This window comes from Hemitrygon akajei, chromosome 28, assembly GCF_048418815.1.
Source record: "Hemitrygon akajei chromosome 28, sHemAka1.3, whole genome shotgun sequence".
Taxonomy (NCBI): Eukaryota; Metazoa; Chordata; class Chondrichthyes; order Myliobatiformes; family Dasyatidae; genus Hemitrygon; species Hemitrygon akajei.
In genome coordinates, this window is record NC_133151.1 from 3,411,650 (window position 1) to 3,431,886 (window position 20,237).

Below are 20,237 nucleotides of genomic sequence, written 5' to 3' on the forward strand. Positions count from 1 at the left end.
AACTCCACCTTCGGGACAGGTTGCCTCAGGGACTCTGACCTCCAGCCCCTGGCCCGGACTTGCAGGCATTGGGCCCCTGACCTTCAGATTTCAGACTAACACTATACTTTAATGCTGTGTCTAAGTACCAAGGTAAGACCATAAAACCGTAAGACACAGAAGCAGAATTAGGCCATTCGACCCATCGTGCCCGGTCCGGCATTTCATCACGGCTGATCCCGGATCCCATTCAACCCCAGACACCTGCCCTCCCCCCATATCCCTTGATGCCCCAGCCGAGCAGGAAACGATCAACTTCCGCTTTGAATGTACCCACGGACTTAGTCTCCACCGCAGTCTGTGGCAGGGCATTCCACAGATTCACTACGCTCTATTAAAAAAAAATCCTCCTTACCTCTGTTCTAAAAGGTCGCCCCCTCAGTTTTGAGGCTGTGTTCTGGATATCCCCACCATAGGAAACATCCTCTCCACATCCACCCTATGCAGTCCTTTCAACATTCGGCAGGCTTCAATGAGATCCTTCCCCCCCACCCCCGCGTTCTTCTAAATTCAAGTGAGTAAAGCTGCCAGGCGCTCCTCAAATGTTAACCCCTCCGTTCCCGGAATCATCCTCCTCTGGACTCTCTCCAATGACAACACGTCCTTCCTGAGACTGAGGGGCCCAAAGCTGTTGCATCTCAAACCCACACCATTTAACGTCAGACCTCGAAGTTAAAGAGAAAAGTAGGTTTCGGCCTTCAGTGATAAAACTTACCCTCGCCCGCGGTACACCCAGGAAAGTTCTTAGTCGGAGTGGGGAGGAGGTGATGTTCTGTTCCTGCTGAGGCCCTTTGGCTTCGCTCAAGCTCTGCTTCCAGCCTGAAATCATTTCATGGTTTTATGTTGCATTAAAAGGTTCTGCTTTTTTTAAAAAAAGTTCTTAAATTATTATCTTGTAGAGACCGAGGCAAGATAGCAAAAGCCATGGTGTAACGGAGGCACCACCATTAAGTCTGGAAAGTGCGCCGGGCGAAAGCAGGAGACTGCTTAAGCCATGCTAGACTCAAGAAGTTGGGAAAGGTCAAGAAAGGTGAGAAGTTTGTCCGGTTTTGCAGCCACGGAATAGAACGGGTACGTCTGAGGTAACGAGAAGGTCTCAAAGTGTACAGGGCAGGACACTACAGTGCCGTCGACCACACGCACAAGAGAATAAGTATTGAAGCAGTGGAAGAGACATCCTTATTTCTCAAATGCGATCGACCACTTTTCAATCTGAGCAATAAACACAAACTCTCACTTCACCCCCCCCCCCCCCCACCAACCCGGCTTCACCTGTCACCTTCCCTCACCCACCCTGCTTCACCTGTCAACTTCCAGCTTGTTCCCCCCGCTCTCCCACCCACCCGACTTCACCTATCACCTTCCAGCTTGTCCCACCCACTCCCCCACCCACACCTATCACCTTCCCCCACCCACCCTGCTTCACCTGTCAACTTCCAGCTTGTTCCCCCCGCTCTCCCACCCACCCGACTTCACCTATCACCTTCCCCCACCCACCCGGCTTCACCTGTTACCCCTCCTCCCCCACCCACCCGGCTTCACCAGTCACCCCCTCCCCCACCCACCCGGCTTCACCTGTTACCCCTCCTCCCCCACCCACCCAGCTTCACCTATCACCTTCCAGCTTGTCCTCCTTCCCCCCCCCCACCCCTTCCAGTCCCGAACAAACGTCGACCATTTACTCCTTTCCATAGATGCTGCCTGACCTGCTAAGTTCCTCCGGCATTTTGTGTGTGTAACTCCACAATAGGTCAGCTCCAATTAACAAGCTGCAAAATTAACTTGCCCCCATTCCTCCCTGCCTCCCCCACCACCACTCCAGTGCTCACATACCACACAAGCACATACTGTGAGCACATCTACGTGAAATGCTGTTGTAGGAAAGCAGCTTCCATCATCAGAGATCCCCACCACCCAGGCAGTGCTCTCTCCTCACTGCTGATATCAGGTGGAAGATACAAGAGCCTCAGGACTCTCACCACCAGGTTGAAAAACATTTATTACCCCTCAACAACCGGGCTCTTGAATAAAGGGGGAAGAAGGGGGGGGTAATGGGTAGGGAAGGAGGTGTGGGGAGGGGAGAAGCGGCGAGTGGGGAGGGAGACACTGTGGCATCTCAAAGAGACTGGGTTATCGACAGTAGTTTTGGAGAAACTCTAGATCATGGTCTCTTTGAAGGCATTTCCTATTGCCTACATGGAGGGTAGTGGGGGAGAGGGTTGATGCTCTGCTTCTGCTTTTGTGTGTGTGTGTGTGTGTGGGGGGCTTTGAATTACTAATGTTTTACGATCGTTCATTCTTTGGGGTTCTCTTCTGTTTCGTGGATGTCTGTGAAGAGTAAGAATTTCAGGTTGCATCCTGTATACGTTCTCTGATATTAAATAGAACCAATAGAGCTACACTCACCATCACTGAAATATTCCTACAACCAATGATCTCACTTTAAGGACTCTTTATCTCTTGTTCTCGTTATTTATTGCTATTTATTTATATTTGCATTTGCACAGTTTGTTGTCTTCTGCACTCTGGTTGATCTTTCACTGATCCTATTTACAGTTACTATTCTATAGATTTGCTGAGTATGCCCGCAGGAAAATGAATCTCAGGGTTGTACCTGGTGATGTATATGTACTCTGATAATAAAATTTACCTGGAACTTTGAACTTTTGAGAAGTGTAGAGAGTCCATGGAATGGAGTCTGGTTTACAACATCTGAATAGTTCTGATCCGTCACCAGCCTATCAAAGACAGCCTGTGATGGGAGGATAGCTCCAGTAACACTGCCTCTACTTCAATCATTTCAGCACACACGTAGACAATACCTTTTTATTTCTTGCTCCTGCTCATCAATCTGCTTCCTGGCTGCCACCAGCTGGCCCTCCAGACTGCACACAAGAGCCTCCTTCACCTGAATTTCGTGACAGAACCTCTGCTGTGCCTTCTCCAGGTTGGTGCACGCCTCCTTCAGACTTTGCGTCTCTCTCTTCAGCGACGCATTTTCATTCTTCTCATCTTCAAGCTGCAAAGACACAACAGCGGCTATATTTCATTAGGAGATTTGGTTAGTCACCAAAGACACTCATAAATTTCTACAGATGTACCCTAGAGAGAATTCTAACCGTTCTAAAGGGACATCCTTATATTCTGAGGCTGGTCCTAGACTCTCCCACTACTGGAGACATTCTCTCCGCAACTACTCTAACTACAGTCGGCCCTCCTTATCCGCGGGTTCCACATGTGCGGATTCAACCAACCGTGGATCGGGAAAACTTGGAAGTTCTCTCTCCAGCACTTGTCGGTTGAGCATGTACAGACTTTTTCTGTCGTCATTATTCCCTAAAAAATACAGTATAACAACTATTTACATAGCATTTACATTGTACTAGGTATTATAAGTAATCTGGAGATGATTTAAAGTACAGGCAGTCTTTAAGTCGGATTTGTACATAAGTCGGAACAGGTACATCTGGTATTATTCAGCGTCAGTTAGTCAAACATTTGTCTTAGTATATAGTATATATTTTACCTTTCTATGCATATAATACACTTAAGAAATGTATGTATTTCAATAATTATACCGCTGCGTTACTTAGTAATAATTGTAGCTTTCATCAGGGCAGGGCCTTTCACATGCTCCATTAAAAGTTTTCCGATTGTGACCGACTGTAGCCTAACGCTTTTCCAATGACCAATGGCGTTTCACCTCTTTCCAATCGCTTTATTACTTCCACTTTATTTTCAATCGTGATCGTGATTATTTTCGTGAGCAGAAACACTGCGGATTCAGAGCTGTACCAGGTCCTAAAGTCCACCGCACTGAGACAGGTTAAATAGGGTCCGGGGGTTCCGCTGGGTCCTAAAGACCACCGCACATGACACAGGTTAAATAAGGGACTTGAGCACCTGTGTTTTATGGTATCCGAGGGGGGTCTCAGAACCAATCCCCTGCAGATATTCAGCAGGTTTCAATGAGACATTCCCCCCTTCATTCCGGTAAAATCCTGCGAGGACCGACCCAGAGCCATCAACACGCCCCCCCCCCCCCCCACACTAGCCTTTTCATTCTGTGGAAAGGAGTTCGTACTTCCTCCCCGTGACCGCACTGATTTCCTCCGGGTGCTCCGGTTTCCTCCCACAAGACATACCGGTTGGCAGGTTAACTGATCATTGTCAATTGTACCATGATTAGATTAGGGTTAAATTGGTGGTTGCTGGTCAGCAAGGCTTGGAGGGCTGCAAAGGGCCTATTCCGCACTGTATCTCAATAAATCAATAAATTCCCAGCAGCATTCTCGCCCAGCACCTCCTTTCTTAGATATGAGGCACAGAACTGCTCCCAATACTCCAAAATTAGGTGCAAGGGACACACAAAGCAACAGCATTCCTCTCATTAACCTCTGATGCCTCCTCCTTCAAATCCTCCTCTTAGAACAAAGTTTCATTTTCCTTTAGTCCTGTCTCAGTTTTCAATTTTGTCCCGTTGATCGTGTGCATAGCCAGAGGCTTTCTCCCAGGGCAAAAAAAAAAATGGCTAACAGGAGGGGGCATAGTTTTAAGTTGCTTGGAAGTAGTTAAGGTTTTCCACACAGAGAGTGGTGGGTGCATGGAATCCACTGCCAGCGACGGTAGTGGAGGTGGATACAACAGGGTCTTTCAAGAGAGTCTTAGGTACATGGAGCCTAGAAAAATGGAGGGCTGTGTACCAGGATAATTCTAGGCAGTTTCTAGAAGAGGTTACAAGGTTGGCACAACATTGTGGGCCCAAGGGCCTGTAATGTGCTGTAGATTTCTATGTTCTATGCTGTGCTTGTGATCCTGAAAGATACTTTGAACATAGAACAATACAGCACAGTACAGGCCCTTCGGCCCACGATACTGTGCCGACCTTTTAACCCACTCTAAGATAAATCTAATCTTTCCCTCCCATTTATAAGATGTTTCACTGTCACCACACACACACACACCAAAACCCTTTCTCCTCCCTCAAGACGGGAAGGGCCAATCTGGAACCTGCCCTCACTCACAAAAGTCCGACAGTATCTGCAGGAGTTTCCCCCTCTGCCCCACAGTCTGTGACTTCACAAAGCGGAAAGCAGCAATCTATGGCCGGCCCCGGGGTCGTGGTGCGCTCCCACCTTCAACCAAGGCGGGCCACTTCCAAGGGGAAGGAAGCAGCTGCTCCTGCTTGCGTTGAAGCACCTGAAATAACTCGACGCAGGAACGGATTGATTGGACGTGGCATCAAAGATTACAGGGAGAAGGCCGGGAAATGGGGTCGAGGAGGAGACAGAGAAAAAGAAAAGGATCTGCCATGGTTGAATGCTAGAACAGACTCGAGGGGCCAAATGGCCTAATTAATAGAAACATGGAAAACCTACAGCACAATACAGGCCCTTCGGCCAACAGTTGTGCCGAACATGTCCCTACCTTAGAAATGACTAGGCCTACCCATAGCCCTCTATTTTTCTAAGCTCTATGTACCCATCCAAAAGTCTCTTAAAAGACCCTATCATATCTCCCACCACCACCGCCGCCGGCAGCCCATTCCACGCACTCACCACTCTCTGAGTAAAAAACTTACCCCTGACATCTCCTCTGTAACGACTCCCCAGCACCTTAAACCTGTGTCAATAGACAATAGGTGCAGGAGTAGGCCATTCTGCCCTTCGAGCCAGCACCGCCATTCAATATGATCATGGCTGATCACCCACAATCAGTACCCCGTTCCTGCCTTCTCCCCATATCCCTTGACCCCGCTATCTATAAGAGCTCTATCTAACTCTCTCTTGAATGCATCCAGAGACTTGGCCTCCACTGCCTTCTGGGGCAGAGCATTCCACAGATCCACAACTCTCTGGGTGAAAAAAGTTTTTTCTCAACTCTGTTCCAACTGGGCTACCCCTTATTCTTAAACTGTGGCCTCTGGTTCTGGACTCCCCCAACATCGGGAACATGTTTCCTGCCTCTAGCATGTTCAATCCCTTAATAATCTTATATGTTTCAATCAGATCCCCTCACCCTTCTAAATTCCAGTGTATACAAGCCCATTCGCTCCAATCTTTCAACATATGACAGTCCCACCATCCCGGGAATTAACCTTGTGAACCTACACTGCACTCCCTCAACAGCAAGAATGTCCTTCCTCAAATTTGAAGACCAAAACTGCACACCATACTCCAGGTGTGGTCTCACCAGGGCCCTGTACAACTCATTTTGCATGCTCCTATACTCAACTCCCCTTGTTATGAAGGCCAACATGCCATTAGCTTTCTTCACTGCCTGCTGTACTTGCATGCTTACTTTTGGTGACTGATGAACAAGGACACCTAGATCTCGTTGTACTTCCCCTTTTCTAACTTGACACTATTCAGATAGTAATCTGCCTTCCTGTTCTTGCCACCAAAGTGGCTAACTTCACATTTATCCACATTAAACTGCATCTGCCATGCATCTGCCCACTCACCCAACCTGTCCAAGTCACCCTGCATTCTCATAACATCCTCCTCACATTTCACACTGCCACCCAGCTTTGTGTCATCTGCAAATTTGCTAACGTTACTTTTAATCCCTTCATCTAAACTAATGTGTCCTCTTGTGGCAACCATTTCAGCCCTGGAAAAAAGCCTCTGACTATCCACACGATCAATGCCTCTCATCATTCTGCTCCTATGTCTTAATGGTCTTATTTTTAAACATGCAGAAGCTGTTCACTTCAATCATTCTTTCAAAGTTCCGGAACTCAAACAGGTTTTGGGTGAAAAATGCGTTTTCTTGCCTCATTCTGCAGATCGTTCCTTTCCCCCTTTAGGACCTGTTGACTGACCAATAAGCACGACGGGTACTGCGATGTCAGAGGAAAAACCGAATCAGCCTTGGCTGGTTACTTGCCTGGCAATTCCCACTTTCCCTACCTACACAACAAGAATCTTCAGGAAGACGAGAGGAAGAGTCACCTTTTTATTTTCTTTTTGAAATGCAACCTCTAGACTATCCAGCTGCAGCTGCTTCTGTTGCCGTTCCTTCTTGAATTTCTCCAGCTGGCTCTCGTACTCCGCTATCTTCTGCGCGGCCCGGCTGGGTAATCCAGATTTCCATTCCTCTAATGCCCAACTCATGACAGCAGGAAGACATCGACAGATAACCGGACCTAAAAGAAACCAGAACCACTGTTTAAAAAGAAAATCGGAAACGCAATGAGAGAAGGGTATGAAATACTGGACGCTTCAGATTAATTTTTCGTACGTACATCAAAACGTGCAGTGAAACACGTATTTCACGTTAACAACCAACCAAGGCCCACACATTCTGACACCATCATAGCATGGCCAACATGATTAGCAAACCTCATTCCTCCCTCCCGCCCACGCAGTCCTCCAACCCCAGGACAGGCTGTTTTTTTAGCGCAGTGGACTCATTCTCGTAGACACTGGGTCTTCGACTTGCACACTCAGACTTCCAACTGACCTTCGGGCTTCGATCTCCAGTATCAACCCTGAATTCCAAGCTTCAAACTCCAGATTCAGTGATAGTGGGACCCTGAACACTATGGGCCTCGAACAGCTGGAAAAGAAGAGCATCTCTGACAGCGCCTGCGTATCTTTCCCCCTGAACTTTCATCCCTGCTCTCAAGGTGCAGTTTTCTCACAGGACATCATTACAAATGGAGTAACTACTGTAATGGTCGTATGAGCAGCCGGCGCAGATCACAAGCCCCGGTTATGCGACCACTGACACCAGAGAGACAATCTCTGAAGAGTACTGATAATGGCTGGGGGTCACCCGTCTTGTAACGACACTGGTCCAGAAGAAGGCAATGGTAAACCTCTTGCGTAGAAAAGTTTGCCAAGAACAATCACAGTCATGGAAGGACCACAGGACATGGCACATAACGAACAGACTGTGGTTACTGTTTGCAATTGAGAAGACCATAAGATATAGGAGCAGAAGTAGGACATTCAGCCCATCGAGTCTGCTCCACCATCCAATTCATCCAGTCATCCCCACTCCCCTGCCTTCACCCCAGACCCTTTGATGCCCTGGCTAATCAAGAACCTATCTATCTCTGACTTAAATGCACCCAATGACTTGGCCTCCACAGTCACTCGTGGCAACAAATTCCACAGATTTGCCACCTTCTGACTAAAGTAATTTGTCTGCATCTCAGTTCTAAATGAACGTTCTTCAACCCTGAAGTCGTGCCCTCTTGCCCTAGACTCCTCTACCATGGGAAATACTTTGCCATGTCTAATCTGTTCAGGCCTTTTAACATTCAGAATGTACTGCTACCATCGTGGAACATTCACCCACAAATACGTCACCACAGAGCTCAATTCTGTTCAAATTCTGCAGCTCTGCTCTCCAGTAGGGAGTACAGACATTGACATCGAGGGCTGTTTGGGCTGCAAATTTCTCCAAATAGAAAGTGTGTGCTTAATTCCCTTCCCCACCTCCTTGAAGAGCCACAATGCTGCAGCTGGTGGAGGCTGCTGGCTCAGAGATCCATCCTGATCCCTGGCACCATCCGTGTGAGGGGCTCCCTATTCTCCCCATTGCACCTTGGGAGGATAAACCAGGGTAGGACTTCAGACAGTGAACTGCAGGAGCGCAGTAGAACCGGGAGATGGTAGAATACAGATCCATAATTCCTTGAAAGTGGTGTCACCAGTAGATGGAGTGGTGAAGTCAGGGAGTACTCTGGAGTTATAGATTCACCAGAGAAGTACAGCAGAGGAAACAGGCCTTTCGGCCCATCTAGTCCACGCCAAAACCATTTAAACTGCCGACTCCCTTCGACCCGCACCGGGACCATAGCCCCCCACACCCCGACCATCCATATACCTATCCGAACTTCTCTCAAACGTTGAAATCAAGCTCGCATTCACCACTTGTGCTGGCAGCTCGTTACACACTCTCACGACCCTCTGAGTCAAGAGGTTTCCCCTCCTGTTCCCCTTAAACTTCTCGCCTTTCACCCTTAGCCCAAGAGCTCTGATTGTGGTCCCACCCCAACCTCAGTGGAATAAGCCTGCTTGCATTTACCCTATCTGTACCCCCACACCTCTCTATCAAATAACCTCTCAATCTTCTGCGTTCCAAGGGATAAAGTCCGAACCTATTCAATCTTTCCTTATGACCCAGGTCCTCCAGACCCGGCAACGTCCTTGTAAGTTTTCAACCTTATTTACATCTTTCCTTTAGGTCGGTGACCAAAACTGCACACAGTACTCCAAATGAGGCCTCACCATCGTCTTATACAACTTCAACATAACATCCCATCTCCTGTACTCAATATGAAGAGCTCAATTCTGTTCAATTTCTAAGAAGGCGTATAGTGTGTTGGCGTTCAATAATCAGGGGGGATTGAGTTTAAGAGCTGTAAGGTAATGTCGCAGCTCTATAAAACTCCGGTCAGACCGCACTTGGGATTTATTGTGTTCTGTTGTGGTGGCCTAATTACAGAAAGGATGTGCAGATCCCTAAAGATTTTTAAAACTTTAAATAAGATATCTTGAACCATCAGTCAAAAAACATTTGGAGAATTGAGACTCTTAAAAAAAAAATCATACAAGCACCCAGACCAACGAGAGTGTAATTACAGGCACAAGAGATTCTGCAGATGCTGGAAACATTGAAGAGCACAAACAATTTGCCGGAGGAACTCAGTACTTTGTGTGCATTGCTCAGTTTGATCACACTCTAGTTACGTCAGTCACGTTGGGGTTTTCCAAAAACAAGTCAGTGGCTCGGGAGTACCTGAAGCCTTGAATATGAACGGCAGAGAGATATCGGAGAGATCCTTTCCTACTTTCTTTCCTTGTGGACCAAATTCCTCCAGGAACGAGGTGCCTCAAGCAGGAATAGTCTTCATTTTAAACTGCAAGCAGTATATTGAAATTAAACTGGCCCGTGGTCTAAGTGGTATGGTTTGCAAAACGGTGACCCTGAAACGCTCGCGTATGTATCAAACGACGAGGCGGTGTTGATTCAATCACAAACAAGAGAAAATCTGCAGATGGTAGCGTCCTGCCGAAGGGTCTTGGCCTGAAACAATGACCATACCTTTTTTCCCCCCCAGTAGATGCTGCCTAACTTGCTGAGTTGCTCCAGCGTTTTGTGTGTGTTGTTAGGTGGTGCTAGTTGCCCTGCAGTGATCCGGGCAGCTAAGTAATATGCACCATTCTAAATAAGATCATGGAAGCTTGCAATTAGCAAAGGTATTTAAACATTCAGAGGTGTCACCCACTGTAGAAGTATAACCCAAGGGAAGCATTGTCAGCCCAAAATATTGAAGTAGGCAACGTCATTGTAACTACTGAAATTGTACTGAATGACCTGCTGGTGCCATTGTCCATCACGGGCAAAGCCCTCCCCACCACTGAGCATATCTACATGGAGCACTGACACAGGAGAGCAGCTCCATCATCAGGGACCTCCATCACCCAGGTCATGCTCTCTTCTCGCATCACACGCAAGATGCTGGAGGAACTCAGCAGGCCGGGCACCATCTACAGAGAAGAGCAAACCATCGACATTTCGGCCCGAGACGCCGGCTGTTGACTCATCTGCATCGACGCTGAGTTCCTCCAGCATCTTGCGTGTGTTGCTCTGGGTTTCCAGCGTCCGCAGATTTTCTCCTGTCTGTCATGCTCTCTCCTTGATGGAAGAAGGTACGGGAGACTCAAGGCCCACACCACCAGGAGCATGGACAGTTATTACCCCTCAACCATCAGGCTCTTGAATAGAAGGGGACGACTTCACTCGCCCCCATCACTGAAATGTTCCCACAACCCATGGATTCACTTCCAAGGATTCTTCATCTCATGATCTCGATATTATTTATTTAACATTATTATTTCTTCTTCTCCTACTTGCAGAGTTTGTTGTCTTCTGCACTCTGGTTGAACGCCCAAGCTGGTGCCGTCTTTCAATGATTCTATGATGAGTTTATTGAGTATTGTGGTGGTGGTGGCATCCGTCGGTCTCGAGAGACCATGGATCTGCGCCTGGAGTTTCCAGGGCGCAGGCCTGGGCAGGGTTGTATGGGAGACCGGCAGTTGCCCAAGCTGCAGGCCTTCCCCTCTCCACACCACCGATGTTGCCCAAGGGACAGGCACTAGGACCCATGCAGCTTGGCACCGGTGACGTCGCAGAGCAATGTGTGGTTAAGTGCCTTACTCAAGGACACAACACGCTGCCTCAGCTGAGCCTCAAACCAGTGACCTTCAGGTTACTGGTCTGATGCCTTGCCCACTAGGCCACGCGTCAACACATATTATGCCTGCACATATCGAGTATGCCCGCAGGAAAATGAATCTCAGGGTTGAATATAGTGACATATATATACTTTGATAATAAATTTACTTTGAACTTTGACCTTAGGGTATAAAAATGTGATGTACTTTGAGTTAGTGAGCTTCTATGAAGAGTGTCTCCTGAATGATGCCTGCTTGTGACAAACAGACTTCTATATCACCAGTCCTGGTGAAGGGTCTCAGCCCAAAACATCGACTGTTTACTCTTTTCCATAGATGCTGCCTGCCATAGATGCGGAGGGAAGGAGTTCCTCCAGCATTTTGTGTGTGGCTGCTCGGATTTCCAGCATCTGTGCTGATTTTCTCTTGCATCACCAGCTTCAGCGTCTCTGTGGCGATTTCAATCACAGTCACAGCAGTGAAGGAAGCTCCTGGCATTGGATTGAGTAGATAATCAAGTACTGAGTACAACGTTTGGGATGTTTTGTTGATGTTGTCTAAGACATCGGTGAGGCCAAATTTGGAGTACAGAGTGCAGTTCTGGTCAACTTCCTACAAGAAAGATATCAATTAAGATTGAAAGAGTGCAGAGAAAGTTTACAAAGGTGTTGTAGGGACCTGACAACCTGTATTGTTGCGTGAATGAATTCACGGGAGAAAATTGCTAGTGGATACAAAGCTGCTTCTTTATTTGAGAACACAAGGTACAGGAGGCATCATACAGAGATGCTTTCAGTTGAAAGGTCTTGCTGGCCCAATGTGGGGCTTGATATTTTATGTGCTAAACATCAAAGGACAATTCCATTATTTACAAAATATGGTCAATGCTTTCTTTGAAACCACATACAAAGTTCAGACCTCCCTATTTGCACGCACAACACAGATATCCAAGTGAATTTTAACCAGCATCGTCTGGTCAAGGATTCACGGCTTTTAGGAACCTATTGTTCAAAGCTACACTTCCGAATTAAATCCACAAGACATATTCAGGTGTGAAGACCGGTAGCCAAAGTCATTTACTAAATATAAACGTGATAAACCCAAAACTGTACTAACATCCTGAATTATAGGTAAAGGCTGAATAGATTAGGATTTTATTCCCTGGAGCGTAGGAGGAGCATGGGAGATTTGATAGAGGTGTACAAATGAGGGAGGGTGAGGGAGGGAAGGGGAAGAGGGGTTACGAGGGGGGAGAAAACGCTACCATGTTTTTTTCTACTGCATTTGAGTGATGTTAGAATTAGAGATCCTGAGTCAAGGATGAAAGCTTTAATATTTAAGGGAAGCCTGAGAGAGAGTGGTGTGAGTGTGGAAAGAGCTACCAGCAGAAGTGGGTGTGGGATTGATTGCAACACTTGAGAAAAGTTTGGATGAGTAGGTGGATGGGAGAGGTAGAGTCCAGGTGCCTGTCGATGAGACGAGGCGGAATAACAGTTGGGCATGGACTAGATGGACTGAAGGGCCTGCTTCTGTGCTGTGGCGTCCTATGACAAGGCAGGATTTTCCGCATCCCAGATGTATCTATAATGGTAGGCCGACTCTGCATCATCACCATTATGTGCCATGCCATATGACATGGGCAATCACAGGTCCTATTCAAGGCCATGATTGTCCTTGGCAAATTTTTCTACAGAAGTGGTTTTTCTGGGCAGGGTCTTTACAAGATGGGTGACCCCAGCCATTATCAATACTCTTCAGGGAATGTCTACCTGGAGTCAGTGGTCGCATCACCAGGACTTGTGATCTGCACCAGCTGCTCGTATGACTACCCACCACCTGCTCCCACGGCTTCACGTGACCCTGATCAGGGGGCTAAGCAGGTGCTACACTTTGCCCAAGGCTGACCTGCAGGCTAGTGGAGGGAAGGAGTGCCTTACAGCTCCTTTGGTAGAGACGCATCTCCACCCTGACACCCATAAACCCAGTGGGTTAACTGTCCGTCATAAAATACCCACAAACTGCCGGAGGAACTCAGCAGGCCAGGCAGCATCGATGGAAAAGAGTAAACAGCCAACGTTTCAGGCCGGGACCCTTCAACGGGACTGGGAAGAAAGAGAAGTCGGAGTTCTTTCCAGTCCTGTCGAACGGTCTCGGCCCAAAATGTCCGCTGTTTACTCTCTTCCATTGATGCTGCCTGGCCTGCTGAGTTCCCCCGGTATTTTGTGTGTGTTGGATCTTCAGCAATCAATCTGGTAGGGCTGATACCATAGAGACTCAGTCTGCTAGACTTGACCACAAATTAAAGTATTTGGAGATTTTCAAGCAACCACTCAGCCTGAAACTAAAATAGAACTGAATTATGATGCAACAATAAGCAGTAATCTGGTGTTTTATCTTACTGGGGGTTTAGGCTATTTCAAGGACAAAGAGACAATTTCGAATGAGGTTGGAGGCAACATCAGATGTATGTCAACTCTGGCAGGGTTTGCAGGACATTATTTCCTACAGAGCGAAATCTAATAGCATGAATGGCAGTGATGCTTCACTACCAGATGAACTCAACACCTTCTATGCCCGCTTTGAAAGGGAAAAAACAACTACAGAGGATGATGTTAGGCTGACTTTAAAGAGAGTGAACCCTCGCAAGGTGGAAGGTCCTGATGGAGTACCTGATAAGACTCTGAAGATCAGTGGCAACCAACTAGCGGGAGTATTCAAGGACATTTTCAACCTCTCACTGCTACGGGCAGAAGTTCCCACTTGCTTCAAAAAGGCAACAATTATACAAGTGCCTGAGAAGAATACTGCGAACTATCTAAATGACTATTGCCCGGTAGCACTCACATCGACAGTGATGAAATGCTTTGAGAGGTTGGTCATGACTAGACTGAACCCTTGCCTCAGCAAGGACCTGGACCCATTGCAATTTGCCTATCGCCACAACAGGTTAATGGCAGATGCAATCTCAATGGCTCTCCACATGGCTTTAGACCACCTGGACAACACAAACACCTATGTCAGGATGCTGTTCATCGACTATAGCTCAGCATTTAATGCCATCATTTCCACAATCCTGACTGAGAAGTTGAAGAACCTGGGCCTCTGTACCTCGCTTTTCAATTCCTCAACTTCCTAACCAGAAGACCACAATCTGTATAGATTGGTGATAACATCTCCTCCTCACTGACGATTAACACTGGTGCACCTCGGGGGTGTGTGCACTGCCCACTGCTCTGCTCTCTATATACACATGACTGTGTGGCTAGGCATAGCTCAAATACCATCTATACATTTGCTGATGATACAAACATTGTTGGTAGAATCTCAGGTGGTGATGAGAAGGCATACAGGAGTGAGATATGCCAACTAGTGGAATGGTGCCGCAGCAACAACCTGGCACTCAACGTCAGTAAGATGAAAGAGCTGATTGTGGACTTCAGGATGGGTAAGACAAAGGAAAACATACCAATCCTCATAGAGGGATCAGAAGTGGAGAGAGTGAGCAGTTTCAACTTCCTGGGTATCAAGATCTCTGAAGATCTAATCTGGTCCCAAAATATTGATGTAGTTATAAAAAGGCAAGACAGCTGCTATACTTTATTAGGAGTTTGAAGAGATTTTGCATGTCAACAAATACACTCAAAAACTTCTATAGATGTATCGTGGAGAGCATTCTGACAGGCTGCATCACTGTCTGGCATGGGGGGGAGGGGGGGCGGGGGCTACTGCACAGGACCGAAAGAAGCTGCAGAGTTCTAAATCTAGTCAGTTCCATCTTGGGTACCAGCCTACAAAGTACCCAGGACATCTTCAGGGAGCGGTGTCTCAGAAAGGCAGCGTCCATTACTAAGGACCTCCAGCACCCAGGGCTTGCCCTTTTCTCACTGTTACCATCAGGGAGGAGGTACAGGAGCCTGAAGGCACACACTCAACGATTCAGGAACAGCTTCTTCCCCTCTGCCGTCAGGGAGGAGGTACAGGAGCCTGAAGGCACACACTCAACGATTCAGGAACAGCTTATTCCCCTCTGCCGTCAGGGAGGAGGTACAGGAGCCTGAAGGCACACACTCAGCGATTCAGGAACAGCTTCTTCCCCTCCGCCATCCGATTCCTAAATGGACATTGAACCCTTGGACACTAGCTCACTTTTTTAAATATACAGTATTTCTGATTTTTTGCATACTTATTTATTATTATTTTGTTTTATTTATTTTTCTTTCTATGCTATGTATTGCATTGAACTGCTGCTGCTAAGTTAACAAATTTCACGTCACATGCCAGTGATAATAGACAGTGATAGATTAGATTAACAAACCAGTAACCACCCATTCAAGCTGTAGATGGCAAGGTTTGAATTCACATCCTCGCCCTGACATCGCGCGACTTAAACTCACATAATTAAACAAGCCTAGGATCAAAACATTACATCAGGAAAAGTGACCTAAACTTTTGTAACTTTGCCATCTGGTTTACTCAGAGGAGGCTTATGAGAATGATCCCAGGAATGGAAGAGTTAACATGTGAGGGGTGTATTGGATGACTCTGGGCCTGAACTGACTGGAGTTTAGAAGAATGAAGTGGGGGAGGGGGGGGGGGAAGAGACGTAAAGAGAGCTTTTGGCATTGGATTGAGTACAGTAGTCAAGTACTGAGTACAACAGTTAGGATGTTTTGCTGATGTTGTCTAGGACATTGGTGAGGCGAAATTTGAAGTACAGTTCTGGTCACCTACCTATAGGAAAGATATCAATAAGATTGACAGGGTGCAGAGAACCCCAAAGTCTCTCTCACGTCCATTCTAGGCCTTTCTCATTGAAACCCACCAAATGTTAAAAGGCTTAGAGTGGACGTGGAGAGGATGTTTCCTATAGTGGGGGGAGTCTAGGACCAGAGGACACAGATAGAGTGGACGTGGAGAGGATGTTTCCTGTAGTCGGGGAGTCTAGGACCAGAGGACATGATAGAGTGGATGTGGAGAGGATGTTTCCTATAGTGTGGGAGTCTAGGAACAGAGGACACAGACAGAGTGGATGTGGAGAGGATGTTTCCTATAGTGGGGGAGTCTGGGACCAGAGGGCACAGATAGAGTGGATGTGGAGAGGATGTTTCCTATAGTGGGGGAGTCTGGGACCAGAGGACACAGATAGAGTGGATGTGGAGAGGATGTTTCCTGTGGTGGGGGAGTCTAGGACCAGAGGACACAGATAGAGTGGATGTGGAGGATGTTTCCTATAGAGGGGGAGTCAAAGACCAGAGGACACAGATAGAGTGGATGTGGAGAGGATGTTTCCTATAGTGGGGGAGTCTAGGACCAGAGGACACAGATAGAGTGGATGTGGAGAGGATGTTTCCTATAGTGGGGGAGTCTGGGACCAGAAGGCACAGCCTCAGAATACAAGGACATCCCTTCGGAACAGAGATGAGGGTGGTGGATCTGTGGAATTCATTGCCACAGGCGGTTCTGGAGGCCAAGTCGTTGGGTATATTTAAAATGGAGGGGTCCTGATGAAGGGTCTCGGCCCGAAACTTCGCCAGTTTACTCTTTTCCATAGATGCTGTCCGACCTGCCAAGTTCCCCTGGTGTTTTACGTGCGTTGCTTTCGACAGGCTCCTGATTAGTAAGGGTGTCAAAGGTTACGGGGAGAAGGCAGGAGAATGGGTTTGAAAATAAATCAGCCAGGATGGAATGGTGGAGCAGACTGAGTGGGTTGAATGGCCCTATGTGTTACGCCCCTTTGTGTGTCCCCTGACCCACCAACGCGGTTGCTTTGGCTGTGCTTGGAAGTGGTCCAATAGAGTTCAAAGTTCAAAGTTCAAATTTTATTATCACATATATGTCACCGTATACAACCCTGAGATTCATTTTCCCATGGGTACACTCAGCAAATCTACAGATTAGTAATTGTTCCGCTCACGGGGCAATGAAGCGCGAACACTAAATGCCAAATTTCTCCGTAGCATCCAAATGTCGCGGATGAATAACTCTTACCTACTTCAGTACCGTAAGATACAGGAGCAGAATTGAGCCATTTGGCCCATCAAGTCTGCTCCACCATTTCATCATGGCTGATCCATTTTCCCTCCCCCTGCCTCCCCCCCCCCCCCAATATCTCTTTATGCTCTGACCAATCAAGAATTGATCAACCTCTGCCTCAAATATACCCAATGACTTGGCCACAGCTGCCAGTGGCAACAAGTTCCACAGACCCACCAGCTTCTGGCTAAAGAAATTCCTCCTCATCTCCGTTCTAAATGGACGTCCCTCTATTCTGAGGCTGTGTCCTCTGGTCTTGGACTCTGTAGGGAACAACTTCTCCGCATCCACGCTGTCGAGGCCTTTCACCATTTGACAGGTTTCAATGCGGTCACCCCCTCATTCCAGTGAGGAGAGGCCCAGAGCCATCAAACGCCCTTCATATAACAAGCCTTTCAATCCCGGAATAGTTTTTGGACCCTCTCCGAGGTCAGCACATCCTTTCTTAGATAAGGGGCCCAAAACTGGGCATACTCATAAAATCTGTAGACTAGTAACTATTCGGTTCACAGGCCAAAGAAGCTTGAACACTAAATGCCGGATTTATCCGGTGACCTCCATGCCCTGTGGGTGGATCACCCTAACGTGACCATAATGTTATAAAACAAAAGTACGTATGTCAATATTATCCCCAAACTGATAACTCTTATGTAAGTCACATATGTGGAAAAGTCTGCAGACGCTGGAAATCCAAAGCTACACACACACACACAAAATGCTGGAAGAACTCAGCAGGCCAGGCAGCATCTCTGGAAAAGAGCAAACAGTCGAGGGAGGAGCTATGATGGTGCCGGGGGCGACTTCTTCGAGCCCATCTGTGAAACAGCGCAAGTTCCTCTTTTTGACGTCTCTCTCTCTCTCTCTACCCTTCCAAGGTGGTTGGGGTCCCGTCGGAGTCCGTGATCCTGGGCTGCCCTCAAAACCGCGGTTCTACATGACGGTGGGGGTTCCCGGTCCCCGGGCGGCCCGGAAGGCATGCGCCTTTGAGCAGGGCTCGATTCCTCGCCGGCACGCCGCGGAGATTGAAACAGCGGGTGGGGCTGTCGGAGGCCTCTGCAGTCAAAGAGATCGTTCTCTCTCTCGGTGGGGAGAGAAAGAGTCTGCCGGTTCACGAATCCGGTGAGCCTGAATAAGCGTTACTGCAGATTGTAACATGGAAATGGCGATCTGCTGGTTTCCCGCCCCCCGCCCCCCCACCACCGCAGAAAGGGTGCTACCTCTCCGTCCCTCGTCAGTGTGACAGAAAGCTGTGCTACGGACTGTAGTTGGACTGCGACTTAAGGTCTCTTTGGGGGCTTTACTACTGCTTGCCTGGTGGGTGCTGGGCACCGATGCTTCCCGCTGGAACAAGTAAGGGTGGGTGGGGTAGAGTAGGGTTACAGCGTGGGAGGGGCAGGAGGGTCTTGGGGTTCTAGCGTCTCCCTGTCACTCATTCTTCAGGGGTTCTCCTCTGTTTCGCGGGTGTCTGTGGAGAGTAAGAATTTCAGGTTGCGTACTGAATACATTCTCTGATATTAAACTGAATCACGTTTCAGGATTTCCAGTATCTGCAGAAGCTCTGGTGTGGTTTTTTTTCCATTGCGTTGTCAGGAGATGAGCATGCTGGTGTGTGTGTGTGTGTGTGCGCTCGGCAGCCCCACAGCTGGCTCAGCTGGTGTTTATGTGAAGTTCCCGGGTTCGGTGCCAGCTCCGGGACGATCCCATTTCCCCAACACGTGTGACTGACAGACCGCATGGGCGTGACGTCACCGCACCGACAGGCGGCCGCCTCCGCCAATCCGGCGGCGGCACCCCCCCACCCCGCGGCCAATCAGCATCAAAGGGGGACGGGACCACCCCCCCCCCACGCCCCGCCCCCCGAACGAGATAAAGCTTGACAAAAGTGGGAAAACAAATAAACGAGCATTTTGTAAACTCACGCACGAGAAGCTATTTATCCCCCCCCACCCAGAATCACGCTTTGCAGAACTTAAAGTGAATGCGAAATTTGTTTTAATGAGAAAACCTCGTAATTAAGAAAAATCAAAACATCGCAAAATTTTTTTTTAAAAGGCTCGATTTTAAATATAAGACTCTTACCGAAGAAATGGCTTATGTTTCCTTTACGATTTTTTTAATCAATTGCGCGACTGAACAACTCCGTCCCATTTTCTCTCTGAGCTTTCTCCGCCTGGAATCGCAGCTCGCGCCCCCTCACTGATTGGGTGACGTCACCACGTCGTCCGGGCGGGACCGTCGCCCGTGGCCACGCCCCTCCCCTTCTGGTTCCCACGGCAACCGCCCGAAGGGTTGGGGGGGGTGGGAAGACCGAAAATAAACTTTCAAAGTGCATATTTTAAATACTTTTTAATCACTTCCACCATTTGGCCATTCAAAATTAGCCAATTTAAACCAGTAATTATATAGGTACTATGGAAAATGTGTACAATTACATAACTTTTATTAAAAATTCATACGAAAACATAACCAACAACCGGTCTCTGAATGTGAACAAAAGAGATAACACGAGGAAATCTGCAGATGCTGGAAATTCAATTAACACACACAAAATGCTGGTGGAACGCAGCAGGCCAGGCAGCATCTATAGGGAGAAGCACTGTCGACGTTTCGGGCCGAGACCCTTCGTCAGAACAAAAGAGATGGTTGTTGACTTCAGGTGGGCACGGAGCGACCACTCCCCGCTGAACATCGACGGCTCCTCGGTAGAGATCGTTAAGAGCACCAAATTTCTTGGTGTTCACCTGGTGGAGAATCTCACCTGGTCCCTCAACATCAGCTCCGTAGCAAAGAAAGCCCAGCAGCGTCTCTACTTCCTGCGAAGGCTGAGGAAAGTCCATCTCCCACCCCCCATCCTCATCACATTCTACAGGGGTTGTATTGAGAGCATCTCGAGCAGCTGCATCGCTACCTGGTTCAGAAATTGCACCGTCTCGGATCGCAAGACCCTGCAGCGGATAGTGAGGTCAGCTGAGA

The 20,237-nt window shown here is 47.9% G+C and overlaps 1 protein-coding gene across 3 annotated transcripts in view; it reads right to left on the minus strand.

The window, feature by feature from the left end:
- LOC140717626 (uncharacterized) overlaps positions 1 to 20,237 on the minus strand; it is a 129,369-nt gene that overhangs the window by 90,809 nt on the left and 18,323 nt on the right. For 2 of the 3 annotated variants that reach the window (XM_073031213.1, XM_073031212.1), the window contains exons 1-4: positions 19,344 to 19,466; positions 6,993 to 7,186; positions 2,862 to 3,058; positions 755 to 858 (exon numbers count right to left, since the gene is read on the minus strand). In XM_073031213.1, the coding sequence (XP_072887314.1) occupies positions 755 to 858; positions 2,862 to 3,058; positions 6,993 to 7,154 (463 nt within the window). In that variant the 5' untranslated portion in view covers positions 7,155 to 7,186; positions 19,344 to 19,466. Of the gene's footprint in view, positions 1 to 754; positions 859 to 2,861; positions 3,059 to 6,992; positions 7,187 to 19,343; positions 19,467 to 20,237 lie in introns of those variants that run through there. The other variant, XM_073031215.1, reaches the window with a different exon arrangement.